Genomic DNA, 17,858 nt, shown 5'->3' with positions numbered 1-17,858 from the left:
ATTTTGTTTCTGTTAGGATTTTGTTGTTGTTTGATTTGGTTTGTTGATAGTATACATAGGGATAAAACCCAGGGCTCCACACATGCTAGGTGAACACTACACTGTATTTCCAACCCTAAAAACATTGTGTGGGTATCAAAACCTAGAGACTATTGCTGGGCATAGTGAATACTGATACACACCGTTAGTCCCAGCACGTGAATGCAAAAGCAGATGGACCTCTAAGTTCAGGCCAGCCAGGATTAATCACACAGTAAGACTGTCTGGATGGGTGTGGGGGAATAGTAATAATCCTTTGATTTCTTTAAGGGAGGTTTTTAATCTGTCCCTTTCCTCAGTCTACTCATTAAAAACATCTAGCAACCAGTATTGGAGAATTATTATATTTATTATGATTTTAAAAGTATTTTATCATAAAACATTTAAAGATATCATTTCTCACAGTAGGTGGGAAGACAATGAAATCCAAGAATTATATTCCCAACATGAAATATGTCCTGGTTTTGCTTCTTCCATTCTTTCTCCCATGATCACCTCTAGTGTGTCTAGATCATTCATCCCTATTATTTCTCATTTTACAGACATATCTGTATATATTTGAAGATGTCTTGTTTAATGTGTTACAAAGGTCTATGGTAACAGTGATTTTACTCCTAAGAACATTGAAGTTGCAGAAAAACATCCCATTATCATATTGTTGCCCAGTGGAAGTCAGAAGCTGGCCTCTAACTTTTTTTCCTACTGTTGACTCCTACACATACACATCTTTATTCTTTGTCCTGAGATTCAGCATTGTTGAGAATTGTTAAAATGGAGATGTCGTTAGTGCCAGGGCATTTTGGTATATAGATATGGGTTATTTGGGTTTGCCTTGTTTTGTTTGCTACAGAGTCTCACAATGTAACCCTGGCTGACCTGGAACTCACTCTGTAGACCAGGCTGGCCTCAAACTCAGAGATCTACCTGTCTCTTCCTCTCGAACACTGGAATTAAAGGTGTTAGGCAGTGGGCCTAACATACCTTTTTAGAATTCTGACTTTTGCTTCTATTGATGTGTCTTTTCCTAATATATGGTTTGTATCCTCTTCTACTTTGGGAATTTCTGTGTCACTTCTGAAGTCTGTCCTTTGCTCTTTGTTTGCTGAAGAATTTCTGCTCATTAAGATTTTTATCTTTTTCTTTGCCCTGGGGATTTGCTTCCCCCACCCACCCACCCATCCATCCATCCAGTAAACAATTTGTGTGGTAATGGGGTATAACCAAATTAAAGAATCCTTCTGTGAAAAAGCAGTTTCTCACCTGAAGGAAAAACATCACGGTAGTACTGCTTTTGGCTGGCTGCTTGATTGTTTTTATTAAAAAAGAAATAGATAGGAAATATTTAGAATCCTGATCTGTTTTTTCCCCCTTAAGACAGAGCCTGACTATTTAGCTCTGTACTTTCAATCCTCCTGCCTTAGTATTGGGATTATAGGCATGCAGTTATATTCAATATTAGCATGCTGCTTTTAAATTAATTAAATAAATACATTGGGATGCACTAAATTTCACTTTAGACTATTTGATTAAAATCTGCATAAACATACCTAAGTAGTGTCTTTCGAACTAGACATGATTAGATTTTTTTCTTCACTTATAAATTATCATATATGTATTTGTGTGTGTTCTCATTCACACACACGATGTATGTGTGGATGCCTGAGAAGTCAATTCTCTCTTTTCACCGTGTGGATCCTGGGGATCAAATTCAAGCTTGGTGGCAAGCACCTTTAACCACTCAGCCATCTCCCCAGTCCCTGTTTTATTTTTCCCCTCCCCCTCTTTTTTTTTTAGCTTTATTTTATGTGTATGTGTAAGTTTTTGTGTGAATGCCTGTGAATTGTATGCTTGCCCGGAGCCAGCAGAGGTCAGAACAAAGTGTTGGATCACCTAGAGTTGGAGTTATGGATGAGTGTGAGACACCATGGACGTGGAAACTGAACCTGCATTCTCTGTAAGAACAGTTCTTGCTCTTGACTGCTAGGCCAGATCCTTTAGGATCCTAAAGAAAATAACCTTTTAAAATACATATAGTGCAAGATTTGGAAATTAAGCAGTACAGGGGAAAATGATAGTCCAGTTTCTGATCATTATTCATTCACATATGGTGTGATTTATTCAAGTTATATTTCAGTTTTTCTGCTCTGAAGCTCTTAAGATTATAAATGCTACTAATAATTATTTTTGTCTTAATTTGTATTTTTAAAATATTTTCAAGGTAATGGAAGTCAATGGACAAAACTTTGAGAATATTACACTTGCTAAAGCCCTTGAAATTTTGAGAAATAATACTCATCTTGCACTTACTGTGAAGACCAACATTTTTGGTAAGTTTTGTTGTAAAAGCTACTGGGGGTAAGGTTTTGTTTTATTTTGTGTAATAGAAAAATTAAAAGGCATTTCAGTGAGGTAGATGATAGTAAAATATAAACTTTGTTGTGAAACTGCTAAGATTATTAGGATTTTATAATCTATCATTTTTATATTATCTAAATTTCATGGAAATAGTAGTAATCCTAAGGAAATGGAGATACAGCTTCAGTCCTGTGTATCTTGAGTCAAGTGTCTCTTGAGTTCCTGTTGTGTACTGTACAGGACAGAGTACAATAATAAAACCTTAATAAAGCTTAGACGTCATAAGCAGGATTTTTTCTACTTCTGACCTACAAACCTAGCTTTCTACAGTGAATCAAATGTCAGATTAGTTGTTTCATCAAATAAATTGAGTGAAACGATGAAATATATGAATGAGATTTTCTAAACAGCATGTCCTTCCTTTCTGTGTAGAAGCATTTATAGTAGCTACACTGTGTTCTTCAGTTCTGTGGTATGAGGGGCTGGGCCCAGGGCTGCTCGAGTGCCTTATAGCTGAACTAAATCTATACCGTGCAATGTTTGTTTTTCGTATTGTTCTTGTAATTTTTAAGATTCGTTGTCATTTGCTTTAGACATTTTTATGATTTATTATCATTTGCTTTAGCTCTATTGAATTTTGGCTAAAATCATGAGAATGAAAGTCATAAATTCAGAATAGCAACTTAAAAACCAAAGACCACTTGGGAGTTTTTACAAGACAGGGAAAGAAAATCCCTTTAGGTTGGTTAGATTGCAAATAATAGTAGAATCATAGTAATATGCCTTTTAGATGGAAATGGAGTGCTTGGGGTTTTAGGGCAAACTGAAATGTCTCTCTTGGTGCTGGAGAGATGGCTCATTGGTTGAAAGCACTTGCTAGTCTTCCAGAGGGCCTGAGTTCTGTTTCTATCACCCGCAGCAGGTGATATCCATCTGCAGCTGCAGGTTCAAGGAATCTGATGCCCTCTTCTGAACTCTGTAGGTACATGCACACACATGTCAGACGCTCACATGTGCACATAAGTAAAAACTAAATCTCATTTTTACTGTCATTTTCACATGCTTTCGTCTCATCTTGCTGGAGACCCTACAAGATGGGGAAAAAAATATCTGTCAGTTCTTCTAACAGAAACTTAATATCCAAGTTATATAAAGATCTCAAAAAGCTGGTATGGTGGAGGCAGGAGAATTAGGACTCCAAGGCTAGCCTGAGCTACCTAAGACCCTATCTCCAAAATATAAGACAAGTAAGAAGGAAGGGAAAGCACTTGGAGACTGAAGCAGAATTGGAAGGTCAAGGCCTGACTGAGATATATAATGAAATGCTGTCTTAAAAAAAAAAATGAAAAAGTAATCTTATATATTTTTAATGAGCAAATTATCTAAAAAGAGGAAGCAGACGTGGTCAACAAATATTTGAGAAAGTACTCGATATTATTAACCATCAGAAAACTGTAAACCTTCTGTCTTAAGTAACTTTAAACAAAGAAGAAAAAAATATAGCAGATGTTGATGATAAGGGTGTGTGGGAAAGGCACTCTTACACCTTTTTTTTTTTTTTTGGTTTTTCGAGACAGGGTTTTTCTGTGTAGCCCAGGCTATCCTGGAGCTCATTCTGTAGACCAGGCTGGCCTCGAACTCAGAAATTCACCTGCTTCTGCCTCCCAAGTGCTAGGATTAAAGGCGTGTGCCGCCACCACCTGGCACTCTTACACTCTTGGTGGCTGCGTAGCTTAGCATGACTGCGGTGGAGAAGACAGGTTCCTTAGACAGCTAAACAGTGCTTGTGCATGAGGGCGCTGTCTACCTCTTTAGTGCATAGCCTCAAGAAATGACATCAAAAAAATCTCAGCAATACCTGCATATTGCTGTTCTCACAAATGACTAAAATTAGGAATCAGCCTGAGGCCCATTAATAGGTAAAAGGGTGGTATGTAATATTCAGGAGTATTAAGCCACAACCGAAGCCGAATCCTGACACCTGGCCAAAGTGGATGGAACTGGAAGACATTACGCTAAACTACTCAGTCTGGCACACAAAGACCAGTGTGGGATGTTCTCTCCTCTGTGGCAGCAAGAGCAGTGGTGACCAGAAATCAGGCTAAAGATTACTGGAGATTAAGAACGGGATGGGGGAGAGTGCAAACATGGACAAATGGTGGTTGGGGATATGGTGATAATGAATATTACATCAGTGCATAGCATAATATCCTGATCTCCATAAGTATGTACAGACATTTTTTTTTTATCAGCCCCAGTGGAGTGACACATACATGTAATCCCAGCACTTGGGAGGCTGAGACAGGAAGATAACTGAGAGTTCAACAAGCCAGGCTGTAAAGCAAAATCCTGTGTCAAAACAAAAGGAAAGTAAGAGAGGAAAGAGAAGTGAAGGAAGGAAAAGAACAAAGAAAAGCAGCCCCTGGGCCAGGCTATAGCTCAGTCACGGCAGAGCTGTATGAGACTAGGCAGTCTCATTGTGTAGTACATGATTTCCACACATGCTGGCAGCCTACCTGTTTTCTCTCAGTTTTTCCCCAGTGACGTCATCTTATCACTTTGGGGATCTAGTAGATGATTTTTTTTTAAAGATTTATTTATTTATTATATGTAAGTACACTGTAGCTGTCTTCAGACACACCAGAAGAGGGAGTCAGATCTCGTTACGGATGGTTGTGAGCCACCATGTGGTTGCTGGGATTTGAACTCTGGACCTTCGGAAGAGCAGTCGGGTGCTCTTACCCACTGAGCCATCTCACCAGCCCCTAGTAGATGATTTTAAAATGTGTATTAGCCTGAGAAAGTGACGATTGTTATCCTTAAAATGTGTTGGTATAAAACTTTTTGACGAAGAGATGGAAAATGATGAGTTTGTTTATTTCCACAGTGTTCAAAGAATTGCTCAGTAGGACTGAACAAGAGAAATCTGGTGTTCCTCATATTCCCAAAATTGCTGAAAAAAAAAGTAATCGCCATTCAATTCAAGATGTCCCAGGGGATATGGAGCAGGCACCACAGGAGAAAGGAAATAAGAAAATTAAAGCAAATACCGTTTCAGGTGGAAGAAACAAAATCAGGAAAATTTTGGATAAAACACGATTTAGTATCTTGCCTCCAAAACTATTTAGGTAAGTAATACCAATATACCATGTGGGGATTTTAATGTTTATTGTAGGAAAGAGAACTGAGTCATGTTTGTTTTTATTCATCATAAAATCTTCAAACACATGAGTAAAATCAAAATTCTCCACATTATCTCTGTAGACTTCCCACTGTCGGTCGCTTTTAGTATTGTGAATGCTAGAGAAGATTGTTTCATGGGATTTGTTTTTCTATCTTGGGTCCAGTTTCAATTTACTGAATCTGTAAATTTGGACATCTTAAATCTTGGGATACATTCATTCCTAGTAATGTTTTTGTTTTTGAGTATTTTTTTTTTTTGCTGGTATTATTTACTTTCTCCTGAATTCTAATAGTGAAGTTTTTGATATTTGGGTTTTTAGAGATCATCTTTCTGTATGTATATCACATTTTGTCAGGAACTAAAGAGCTTCTGCCATAGCTTTCAGACTTCTGGGCATATATTCACCATGCCCAGTTTTTGCTTCAAACATGAGATATCTCCAAAGGACTTTGTATGCAAATTGAAGTTTGTAAAATGATTGTTGAATCATTCTGCTGAAGTGCCATGGTTAAGAATAACTCCAATTTCAAAACCAATTACAAAATACTAAGCAAGTACAGTACATAAAGCAAAGTACTTGGTGACTCAATTAAGACAGTGAATTAGTCACTAACACAAAGATGTATCCAGGAAAAACACATATGCAGTCTTCTGTTTTCATCAGTATTAAAAAAAAATCACAAGCTAGGAAAATGGCTCAGTAGGTAGAGTCCTGGACACTCAGGCATAGTGACCTAAGTTCAGACCCCACATCCACATTATAATAAGCTAGGTGCATGAGCTAGTACCTGTAATTTCAGCTGTTGGGGGGCGGGGGAGGCCAAGGATGGGCAGATACCTGAGGCTTCCTAGCCATCCAGTCTTGTAGCATTGGTAAGCTCTGCTTCCAGAGATTTTCTGTCACCTGACTGAAAAAAAATAAAATGTGGACATTAAGGAAGAGAGCTGATGCCACCCACTGGCCCCCTACACACATGGACACACACAAGCACATGTATGTCCCCATCACACACACACATCTATCTCAGAGATAAGGAAATATTCTTTACAAGTTCTTACTTCTAGCTGGGGAGACAAATTTTCTCTTCAATTAATTAATTAACTTGAGACTTAAATGTGATGGCTCTGTTCTAATTCTGCTCTAGAGCTCATTGCTCATTCATTTCTGAGTCACTGCTTTCATTGAGGTGAGAAGGTTATAAAAAACCACAAACTTAAAAGAGCCAAAATATTTACTGTTGTACATATCAGCAACCTCTGACACCAGTAGAGGTTGGGTGAAGAGACTGTTAGAGGGATAGCCTACACTAAAAGGTTGAGGAGTGTTTGAAGTCACTGTGGAAAAGGAGAAGAACCTAGGGGCCAGAAAGCAGAAAATAGTTCATATGGAGCGTTCCTTAGCAGGTAATTTCTTCAGATCATTTTCCAGAAACCCTGATGGCTTGCTGTGGAGTATGTACATCATTGCAACTGGTGGTATAGTTATGTCATGTATTATCTAAAACTAGAGAATGTTACGATTGTGACTTATTATAGACCCTTTCTGATCAGCTAAACCAATGGCATTATGCATATTCTTTGGAGAGTGGAAGTAGGTTACTAGGCATGGACACTAGGTCCATAGCAGGAAACAGAAATTGCTGTCACTAGGAGCAGCCAGTTGAGTATTTCCCATATGATAATTTTGAATTGGTACCAAGGAAAAAAGATCTACTAGAAATGGGTTTGTTTAAATTCAGGATGTATTTTTACTGAATTTTTTCTTTGTTGAGTTTTTTGCTTTGTGCTACACCTCTCTTGTATGTATGCAGTAGGATATGTCAATCATTTCAGCCACTAAAAGCCTAAAAGATAAGATTCCTACAGATTTCTGAGGCCAGTTTGTGAGAATTAGTTTTTCGTTTTTATCTGTTAAACTACCTGCTCAGTATTTTTGAGAAAATATTATTTTTGACACCATTTTAAATGAATTTGGATAAGTTTTTCTTGCAGTTTTTGGGGGCCTTCCCCATGTAAGGCAAGTGATCAGCCATTGAACCAGATCACTAGTTCTTGGCTTTTTTTTTTTTTTTTTTTTTTTTTTTTTTTGAAACAGGGTCTTCCCAAGTAGTTGCAGCTGGCATTGAACTCACTGTGTAGCCATAGCTGGTTTCAAACTCTTTAAAGGGCTGAACTCTTGCTTCTACTTCTTCCCAAGAGCTAGAAGCACAGGTATGCGTCACCCACAGCAAGTAAATGATTTTTCTTCTTTCATTTTTTTTTCATTTTGCAAAGACTGCAGATAGGAAATGGAAGACTATAAACACCCAAAGTCTTCTCCCAGTGATGAACTTCCTCTAGCAAGGCTACACTATCTAAGCTTCCCTAGATAGCACCACCAACTTGGAAACAAGTGTTCAAATATTTGAATCTATAGGGGGCATACTCATTCAAACCACTACAGAGATTCACCCTTTTGGACAAAGTCCTGAGAATTATTTATAAGGGAAAAACAACACTGTGATATCAGTAGATAATAGGCAGAGAACATGAGTTCGGATGATAGATATAGATGTTTATCCAAGGGTACACACCCTTTCTATAGACCTCGTAATGATGGTGATCTTGATGATCATCACCATGATGGTGTCCTCAAGCTCCTGTGACCAAGTAAGTGATCCTCCTGCTTCAGCCTCACAAGAGCTAGAAATACGCCACAAGTCCAAGTATGAGTTTGTTTAGCTAAATGGTATGTGAAAGTTAACAAGAAGGACAAATGTTCAGATATCTGTTTGGGTTTGGGTTTTGTTTTGTTTTGTTTTTTTAATAAAGCACAAATAAGTTTTCCCCTTTTTTTCCCATGTTATCTTCCAACTTTCCTACTATAAAATATTTCAATTCTTTTCATTGAAATTAAAAATTAAGTAATTTTGCCAGGTGGTAGTGGTATTCACAAGGCAGAAACAGGCAGATCTCTGAGTTTGAGGCCAGCCTGGTCTACAGAGTGGGTTCTAGGACAGCCAGGACTATACAGATAAACCCACTCTCAAGAAACCAAAATAAAATATTAATTAATTTTAATTCTGTAATTTCTGAGTATCTCCTATGTGTCAAAACTCCTTAGCTGAAGCATGGAAAACAGATGGTGCTTCTCCACATACCCTCTTAAGAACAGGGCAGCTTTTACAGTATCGGTGGGAGTGGGAAAAAAAGAATGTTATTTTTTTTTAAATGTATCTACTTTAGATTAAAGTAGACAATTCTTAAATCTCAAATAATTATGTACTTTTTTGTGGGGGTTTTTGTTTGTTTGTTTGTTTTGTTTTTGTTTTTTCCAAGACAGGGTTTCTCTGTGTAGCCCTGGCTGTCCTGGCACTCACTTTGTAGACCAGGCTGGCCTCGAACTCAGAAATCCGCCTGCCTCTGCCTCCCAAGTGCTGGGACTAAAGGCGTGCGCCACCACCGCCCGGCCAATTATGTACTTTGAAAGTGGAAAATTGTTCTTAAAATTAAAGTGAAGGCTGGAGAGATGGCTCAGAGAGGTTAAGAGCACCAACTGTTCTTCCAGAGGTCCTGAGTTCAATTCCTAGCAACCACATGGTGGCTCACAACCATCTGTAATGAGATCTGAGGCCCTCTTCTGGTATGCTGGTGTACATGCAGATAGAACACTCATATACATACATAAAATAAATAAATATTTAAAAAATTTTTAAATCAAAATGAAAATGATGATCTAGATACATCTGTAAATTATGATATAAAATTACGGTTTTCATTAACCTGAGACTATTTCACAGATCAAGAAATCAAATTTCCCTTTTAAAAAAAAAAAATCACTCAGCTTTAATTCTTTGTTTTTACTCACAGTTGCCCAAGTAACATCACTGTGTCTTCCTAGAAACACCCTGCTTTGTTCTATGCATCAAGAACTATTTTTCTCTCCAAATATCAGTATTTTTTTTGTTTGCTTTTAATGTTGGAATTATTTTGTGGCCTCTTTGGTTTCATAATGAAACTAATACTTTTATTTCAAACATATTAAATGTTAGGGAACTAATTATTGAGGAATTTTTCAAAAATATCTTGTTTCTGTTACTGCATCACCTTTCAGGAGACTGTTTTGGTAAGAAATGACATGATTATTTTCAAATAGGCTTTATCAGTTCAACTTTAAGCATGGATTTTTTTTGCAAATTAATTACTTCATTCCTGTCATAGCTTAAATTGTGCATGACAGAGTTTTCATGCCTACATGCTTACACCCTAATTGCCATGAATTTATAACCTACTTAATAATGAGTATAGCTAGATAGTGTTGTGTGTGTTGATTATTAAAAAGCAGAATCAATGTTAAGTGGCATGTTAAGTGATAGCAAATATTGAGAACTTTTAATAATCTGTGGACTTTACCTCTATAGTGAATTGCTTTTAACAAAATAATCTGACCTAGGGCTGGGAACATAACTTAATAGACAGAGTGCTTGCCCAACATCTGGAAGGCTCTGTCCTTGATCCCAAGCACCTTAGAATACCAACACTTTGGAGGGGGATGCAAGAGGATCAGGCATGCAAGGTCATTCTCGATGTATAGAATGTTGAAGGGCAAGGCTATATGAGACCCTGTGTCAAAAAACAATTCTAATTTTAGTTTATTTTGTTAGTTGAGAGTAGATCATATCTTTAAAGGTTTGTCTCCTTGGATTTAGTGACCTGACCTTATGGATCAAAAAATTGGTGTGTTTGTTTTCAGAAGTCAACTAAAGAAAGACGTACTGTTCAAAAATAGATCTTTACACTTCTTGTGATTTAAATACTCAGCAACATTTCTTTTCTCCTCTTAACTAATCTTAAAATGTTTAATTGTGACAGCAGCAACCAACTTGTAGAGAGCTAGTTTAGGGTAAGCACGAATTGCTCACCAAACAGAGCCTTTCTTTTCATAAGAGAAAATTGATGTTTCTCCTTGAAGGTAAATGTTATTTGCATCCGTTGCATTGTTGTGCCTCTACTTCTCAGTGTCAAGTTGAAGTAAATGACTCTCTTCTGTGGGTTTGAATTGTTCATTTGGTAAAAGGACTTGACTCCCTTCTTAAAAACAAAAGCGCTATTTTTCATCTAGTTGAGCTCACACAGTCTTTGTAGTAGCCCTTCAGCCAGTGGCCAGCTAGAGAAGGAATTCATCCAAGGCAACCTTATCAGTAGTGCGTCTGCTGTCACAGTAACTTCCTTCCATGCCACACCTTCATGCCTTCCTGACTCTGCAGGCCTCTCTTGTCTGGCCGTCCTTCTGATCTTACTAATAACAGTCCATTATTCTCCATCTTGCTTCATTTCATAGTCTGCCTATATCCCATGTTTTGCCTTAATATGTTCTAAATATATTCCATATCACTCATCTTTTAGGTTGTAGTTTAATCTTTTCCATGATAATAGGTAAGTGCTCTGTGATGCCTCTATATAACAAAAACAAAACATAAGGCTGTGCTGAGTAAAATTTAGATGGGAATAGATACTAAGGAAAACATTTCAACACTGGCCGGTTTAGGGAAAGAATGGTGATGATGGAAATCTTTTCCACTGTGATCTTAAAATTCTATACAACAGTTTTACTTTATAATTTAACTAATATTTGGAAAACACACAAAGTTTAACTGAAAGTGTTTATATTTTTCCTTACAGTGGCTTTAGAGTAACCTGTGTGACAGTTCTGAATGTTTTAAAGGAAGAGTATCTTGTCCTAGATAATGGCGTTTTAGTTAATATGTGGTTTTGAAACCTTAAAAGAGAACTAACTGTTACTGACTTAAAATATCTTGTGATTATCATGTGCTTGGAGGGGACACTTCCTGTGGTGTGGCCATGGATAGCTTCATAAATATATTTGAAATTTGAAACTAGCAAATTTTAAGCAGTCCCTAAACTTTCAGTTTTTCTGTACTAAAATCAGAGGAAACAAATTCGTTATTTGTGATATAGTAGAATTACTTAATTTCATTTTAATGTAAATTTCAAAAACATTTCATTGCTGTCTCTTTATTATAAGCACCAGTTTTGTTTACTGAGATGTTTTAATCTAACTGATGTTTTAATCATCACACTGAATTTTGTTATTGTTGATTAAGCCTTCGTACATAGGAAGTCAAATTGTTTGCTATGTCAGTACCTTCAAATACTTGAAAGTAATATATGCCTTTCTTTTGAAGTGACGGAGGCCTGAGTCAATCACAAGATGACAGCATTGTGGGAACCAGGCACTGTAGGCACAGCCTGGCTATAATGCCAATTCCTGGGACACTTTCATCCAGCAGCCCAGATCTCTTACAGCCTACCACTAGCATGTTGGACTTTTCCAATCCTTCAGGTAATATTCCCATGTAACTCATACGGCTCAATAGCTTGAGCCTTGTACAACAAATACTGGGTTAACCTACAGTTTTTACCTCTGGTTTTTTACTTCATGCAAAGAGCTAGTGGGAAAATTGTCTCCAAAAAAAAAAAAAAAACAAAAAACAAAACCTAAGCAGACGTGGTTTCCTTCTTCAGAATTGAAACTTAACAATAAAAGAATCTCAGTGGTATTTTCCAGAAATTGCTGAGAGATGGAATGAAAACAGACTGTGAAAAGAATTAATGCAAATTGTCTTCATACCTCTAAATATTAAAACGTCTTAGTAATTTTCGTAGGAGCACTGATTTTTTTTTCCCTCAGCATATGATGCTAAAGTTGTTTTGTTTGTTTGTTTTGTTGGTTTGGGGTTGGTCAAGAGCTGTTACCAGAGTATAGCATTGTTTTCATTACTAATGATTTTCAGGATGGAACATCAAGTTGCTTTCTACATGTATTGGTGCCCAGAGGCATAAAATGTCACATAACTGTATGATCTAAAATTTCATTATAAAGAAATGATTATATACCCATCCCTTGAAAAGATGTGAAATGTTTTTTCAAGAAAAGACAAAATTAAAAACTGAGTAAGTAATTGAATCCTAGCTAGAGATGGGGAAAAGGATTCCTCGGAGTGTTTGTGATTCAACTGAGGTTTCAGTTGTGATGGGCAGAGGAAGGGAGGGAGCTCATTCACATACAGCTCAGTGCCAGGACGAACATACAGGGTGTTAGCACAGTGTGTCTCTTCCTACAGAGACTTAGCTACTGAAGATTGTGCTGGACATTATCTCTTGTGATTTCTATAACAACCTAAAACTCCAGGCTTTAACAACACAAGTGAAAGCAGTTGTGTACGTTGTTCTCTTCTGTTCCCAACTGAGGCCAGAGTCATGACACTCGCAAAGCTGATGCTGCTGTACGTCTGTCTTTCTGTAGGACTGCCAAATACAGAGCAAATGTTTTAGGGAATTATAACTTTGCTTAAGTCTAGCAGTTGCTGTATTAGTGAAGTTTTGTCGTCATACAGAAATCATGAATAAATGTAAAACTTGTTGCTAGTACACTAAGATGAAATACTTGCTTCAGAAAGAGTGAGCACTAAAGTGTCACAGAGGCAGGAGAACAGCAGGCTGGGTTCATTTCTGTGCCAGGTTGAGGTGTTTCAGGGATGAATCTTCTCTCTAGCTACCTGTTCTGACGACCTGTTGCTTCACTGTTTCTTGAAAGTGGCATGTGCTTTGAGACTCCGCCTTCATGTGCTTTGCCACCTGAAGATTCTCTCCTTATGTACAGTGAGCTTGTTTCTTACTCCTCAGTTTTACTCTCTAGTGCTCAAGCCCAGATCCCTCTGCTGAAAGCAACACATTGTCCTGTCTTCCTATGTTCGTGTTGTAGAATCAAAATCTGTTCCTCTGTGTGTATGTGGTCTACAGTGGTATATTTCTTACACTCCATAGAATATTCATAATCTTAAATATGCATGTTTTTACTAAGGCAATTATTTAGAAAGGGCACATGGTTTTATGGGTTTATTAAATTTTTTTATGGCTGTATTGACGTCCTTAGCATTTATAGATGTTGGGGATGAAGACCCAAGTTTAAGAAAGCACTTGCCACCAAATCTGACAGAGTTTGCTCCCTAGACCCCATGTGGTAGGAGCAAGCTGACTCCTGTGTGCCATCTTCTGACCTTCCTGTGCATGCATACAGACAAAAATAATGAGTAAATAATTAGAAAGTGATGCTGAAGGAATAAAGAAGGACTTCAGTGAAAGAAGAGAGAGAAGTGGTAAAAGGAAGATAAAGATAGGGTAACAAAAATAAAAGATGTTTAAATGGATAAAATTAAGGTAGTTGTACTGTGGAACTGAGTCAGCCCTTAGGAACAGGTACTTCTCGAATTGCTCTCATACTGGCTTCACAGTTCTGTCATTGAGAATATCTCAACAGGACTCAGAGATGCGTTTTTAAATCTGCTTGGAGAAAGTCCCATGCAGGTGAGATTCCACGGTGTGCACGTGGTAGTGATAAAGCTGGACACACCTGTTAGAGACACTTTACTTTTAAGACCCCCAGATGTACAGCTTTGTGAAAGATGCATCAAACATGATATCAGGCTGTTTTGGAAAAAGTTATTACCAGTTCCAAATTCAGCTTCTTACATTTAACAGTAGTACTAGAATTTGCTTTGTGCATAAACCCTTGGTTGCAGTGTCATTAGCCAGCATTGACTGGTGTTTGTCAGTCGAGCTCAGCTATGTTGAGTCTGCATGTGTAAAGTTCTTATCAGATCAAAGTTGCAATGCAGGCAAAGCTATAGAATTATTGATACTTTGATTTGATTGCTGACTTTTTATAATTTTGCTTTATTTTTGCTGCCTACAGCTGTTGGTTTTTACTGTAAGTATCTTGGTATTCTTTTGTCTTTTGTGTGTAGTTTGTTATTTTCAAAAAGAATATATGATAGTGAACTCAATGAAATAGGAAGCAGAATCCCACTCATGAGGTAGTACTCTTGCACTGGTGTGAAGCCTTTTAGTTATTTTTCTTGACTACATATGTTTTTGTTTTCATACAGAGTCAGAATATACATGCCACTTTACAATTTATGAAAAGTTTTTTGAGATTTTTTTTCTTACTCTGTGTGTGTGTGTGTGTGTGTGTGTGTGTGTGTGTGTGTGTGTGTGTGATGGTAAATGTGTCATGGAATGCTTGTGAAAGTATTATTTTTAATCTAGCATAAATTGAAGCTTAAAGAATTCAGAGTATGAAACTAGGAATTTAGCTCGGTTGTTAGAGTGCTCACTTAACATACAAAAGACCTGAAGCTTTCGTAGGTGTCATGGCGGCACAGGCTTGCAACCCCAGCAGTTATTTGGTTATCTGAAGTTCAAGAGGATCATCCTTGACTGCATGGCAAGTGTGAGGCCAGCCTGGGCTAAATTCATTGTGGCAAAATGACATTGGATTCTGATCCCCTCCACCCTGAGTTTACATACTCTTTTTGCTTGCTTTTTCATTTAGTAGCATAACTCCCCTCTCCCCCTCTATGTATCTATCTGATGTAGCAAACTTAATTCTGCATTCAAAATCTTTAGTGATTTTTTTTTAATTGTAGATATCATACACTTTTTAAAGTAAAACTTTATAGAGAGTGGTTAAATACAAATGTCTCCATCCCTAGGATTTTGCAATGAATAATTTATTTAGATCTCACAAATTTCATTAATGCAAAATATGTGTTCCAATCCCCTTGATCCAAACGAGATGTTACACTCTCACTCACCATCTTATTTAACAAAGTACCTTAATGTATCTGGATGTAATGTTCTACCAACATCATTTAAAATTATGGTAAAATCCGTTTAACTAGTCCCCAATCATGGAAATTTGTGTTTGCTAAGTCTTTGTATTTATAGATTCCCATGTTTTATATTTGTATATTATCACATTTTAAACTTGGTCTATACTAAGTGCCTAAAAGTAAGTAAAATACTCACTATTTACCATTGATAGAATAGAATAAGTGTGACAATTCTTGATCTCTTCTGGTTTCCGTCACCTAGGAGGCATGTTTGTATATTGCACATGCCTGGTCACTTCATGGGCCATCCTACTTCTCTGTTGCTGTCTATCCTTGAACCACCTCCCACTCTCTGGAATATTAGTTACCTGCTCAGGTCAGAGGCTGGTCCTTCACCATGTGTTTTCATCACCTGGAACACTGGGTACAAAGGTGCTTCCTAAATATCAGTTCAGCAAAGAAAAACTTAAAGACAAAGTAAACTTGATTTCTTAAAGATCTTTCTAAAAACATGAAAAAATATCTCATTCTTAGTGTAATCATGGTCAGTACATCTTTAAAGGTTTTGTTTTGATACAGAATCTCTCTATATCGCAGGCTGTCCTGGAACTTGATGTAACCAGGCCACCCTCAGTCAGGTCCGCCTACCTCTGCCTTCCAAGTACTGGGATTAAAGGCGTGCACCACCAGGCCCAACTCCTTTAAAGTATTTTTATTTTTACACATACGGAATCAGAGTTAGCAGTCTAGAGGCTGGAGCAATGCTCAGCAGTTTAGTCAGTTCCACGAGATGTGGTACTGCTCAAATGACCACATCTCATATATGCAGACAGTCAAGCACACACACAAGTGAATAAATAAATAAATCTTTAAGAGTAAATTAAGGGCACATAGGGTGCCTTTAATCGCATCAGATAGATAGAAGACAGGTGGATCTCTGTGAATTTGAGGCCATCGTGGTCTACAAAGTAAGTTCCACAACAGCCAGGTATATCACATAGAGAAACCCTGTCTCACAAAACAAAAGAGTATAGAAAAATGATCAGGCATAGTGGCACAAGCCTTTAATTCCAGCACTTAAAGCAGAGGCAGGTAGATCTCTGTGAATTTGAGGACAGGAAGGGATACACAGAAACCTGCTTGGAAAGAAGGAAAAGAAGGGAGGGAGGGAGAGACAGACAGACAGACAGACAGACAGACATACTTACCATTAAGCCTGCCCACCTGAATTCTGTTCCTGGGATCCACATGGTAGATCAACGCCCACATTTTGTCCTGACTTCCACATAAGTGCTGTGGCATGAGTATGCTGCTCCTACCCACATACCAGTCACACAAAATAAATAAATGCAAATACACACACATACATATACATACATATATATCATAAATCTCTGGGCAAATGAATACTGTGTACTTCCAAGACCTTTTAGAAACATGTTTTTCTGGGACTACAATGATAGCTTAGTGGCAGAACTCTTGCCTGGTGTACGTATATATGTATTAAAAGAATACATACATACATACACACACACACACACACACACACACACATATATATATATATATATATATATATATCCAAAAATAAACCAAACCTGCTTTTCTTTTAATGGAATTTTTGTGTATGCATTTTTGTTTCATAACTAGAATTCTAGGTGATTATACAATTTTTTTCCTTTTGATTCTTTTGAATCTGTCATGAGCCAAATATTTCGTTTGGCCCTGTATATTATTCTTCATCTGGCAGTGTGTTTATAAATATTGTACATATAGTGGTTCTAAAATAGATTCTAAAATACTCTTGCTGGTGCCAATGAAGAGAAATTGTTTTCTCCTGACCTCAGTGTTTTCCAGGTTGGTTCTCATTGCATTGCACGTTCATCTGGGTTTCTGTTGTGCTGCCTTTGGATGATCCTATTTACAGAGTTCTTCTAGAAGCACCTTTTTTTTAATACTTGACTTTGTGTTATGTGTCTATGGAACAATTTGTCCTTTTTTTGTCATTTTTTTAATTAGGTATTTTCCTCATTTACATTTCCAATGCTATCCCAGAAGTCCCCCATACCCTCCCCCCCCCCACTCCCCTACCCACCCACTCCCACCTTTTGGCCCTGGCTTTCCCCTGTACTGGGGCATATAAAGTTTGCAAGTCCAATGATGGCCGACAAGGCCATCTTTTGATACATATGCAGCTAGAGTCAAGAGCTCCGGGGTACTGGTTAGTTCATCATGTTGTTCCACCTATAGGGTTGCAGATCCCTTTAGCTCCTTGGGTACTTTCTCTAGCTCCTCCATTGGGGGCCCTGTGATCCATCCACTAGCTGACTGTGAGCATCCACTTCTGTGTTTGCTAGGCCCCGGCATAGTCTCACTAGAGACAGCTATATCAGGGTCCTATCATCACAATCTTGCTGGTGTATGCAATGAACAATTTGTCTTTTACCTGAGGAACAAATGGCTTTAGAACGTTCAGCTTTTTAGCCTGTTCAAAATACACAACTCTGTGTTTCTTCCCAGGTGTTAGAACAGCAAAGAAAGACAGTGAAGTTGTGCAAATCCCTATCCTGTCTGTGAATCTATCCTTCTAAAGCTGCTAATAAAGG

General features: G+C 37.6%; 1 protein-coding gene across 8 annotated transcripts in view; it reads left to right on the top strand.

The window, feature by feature from the left end:
• The window catches only part of Rapgef6 (Rap guanine nucleotide exchange factor 6), a 177,236-nt gene that overhangs the window by 117,984 nt on the left and 41,394 nt on the right, over positions 1–17,858 (top strand). For 4 of the 8 annotated variants that reach the window (XM_029483211.2, XM_029483207.2, XM_021175412.3 and 1 more), the window contains exons 15-17: positions 2,258–2,366; positions 5,282–5,522; positions 11,764–11,921. In XM_029483211.2, coding sequence (XP_029339071.1) covers positions 2,258–2,366; positions 5,282–5,522; positions 11,764–11,921 — 508 coding nt within the window. Of the gene's footprint in view, positions 1–2,257; positions 2,367–5,281; positions 5,523–11,763; positions 11,939–14,333; positions 14,349–17,858 lie in introns of those variants that run through there. The other 4 variants (XM_029483210.2, XM_029483209.2, XM_029483206.2 and 1 more) reach the window with 2 other exon arrangements.

Source organism: Mus caroli, unplaced genomic scaffold (assembly GCF_978045245.1).
Source record: "Mus caroli unplaced genomic scaffold, Mus_caroli_1 scaffold_13, whole genome shotgun sequence".
NCBI lineage: Eukaryota > Metazoa > Chordata > Mammalia > Rodentia > Muridae > Mus > Mus caroli.
This window is presented reverse-complemented; position numbering and strand designations above follow the sequence as displayed.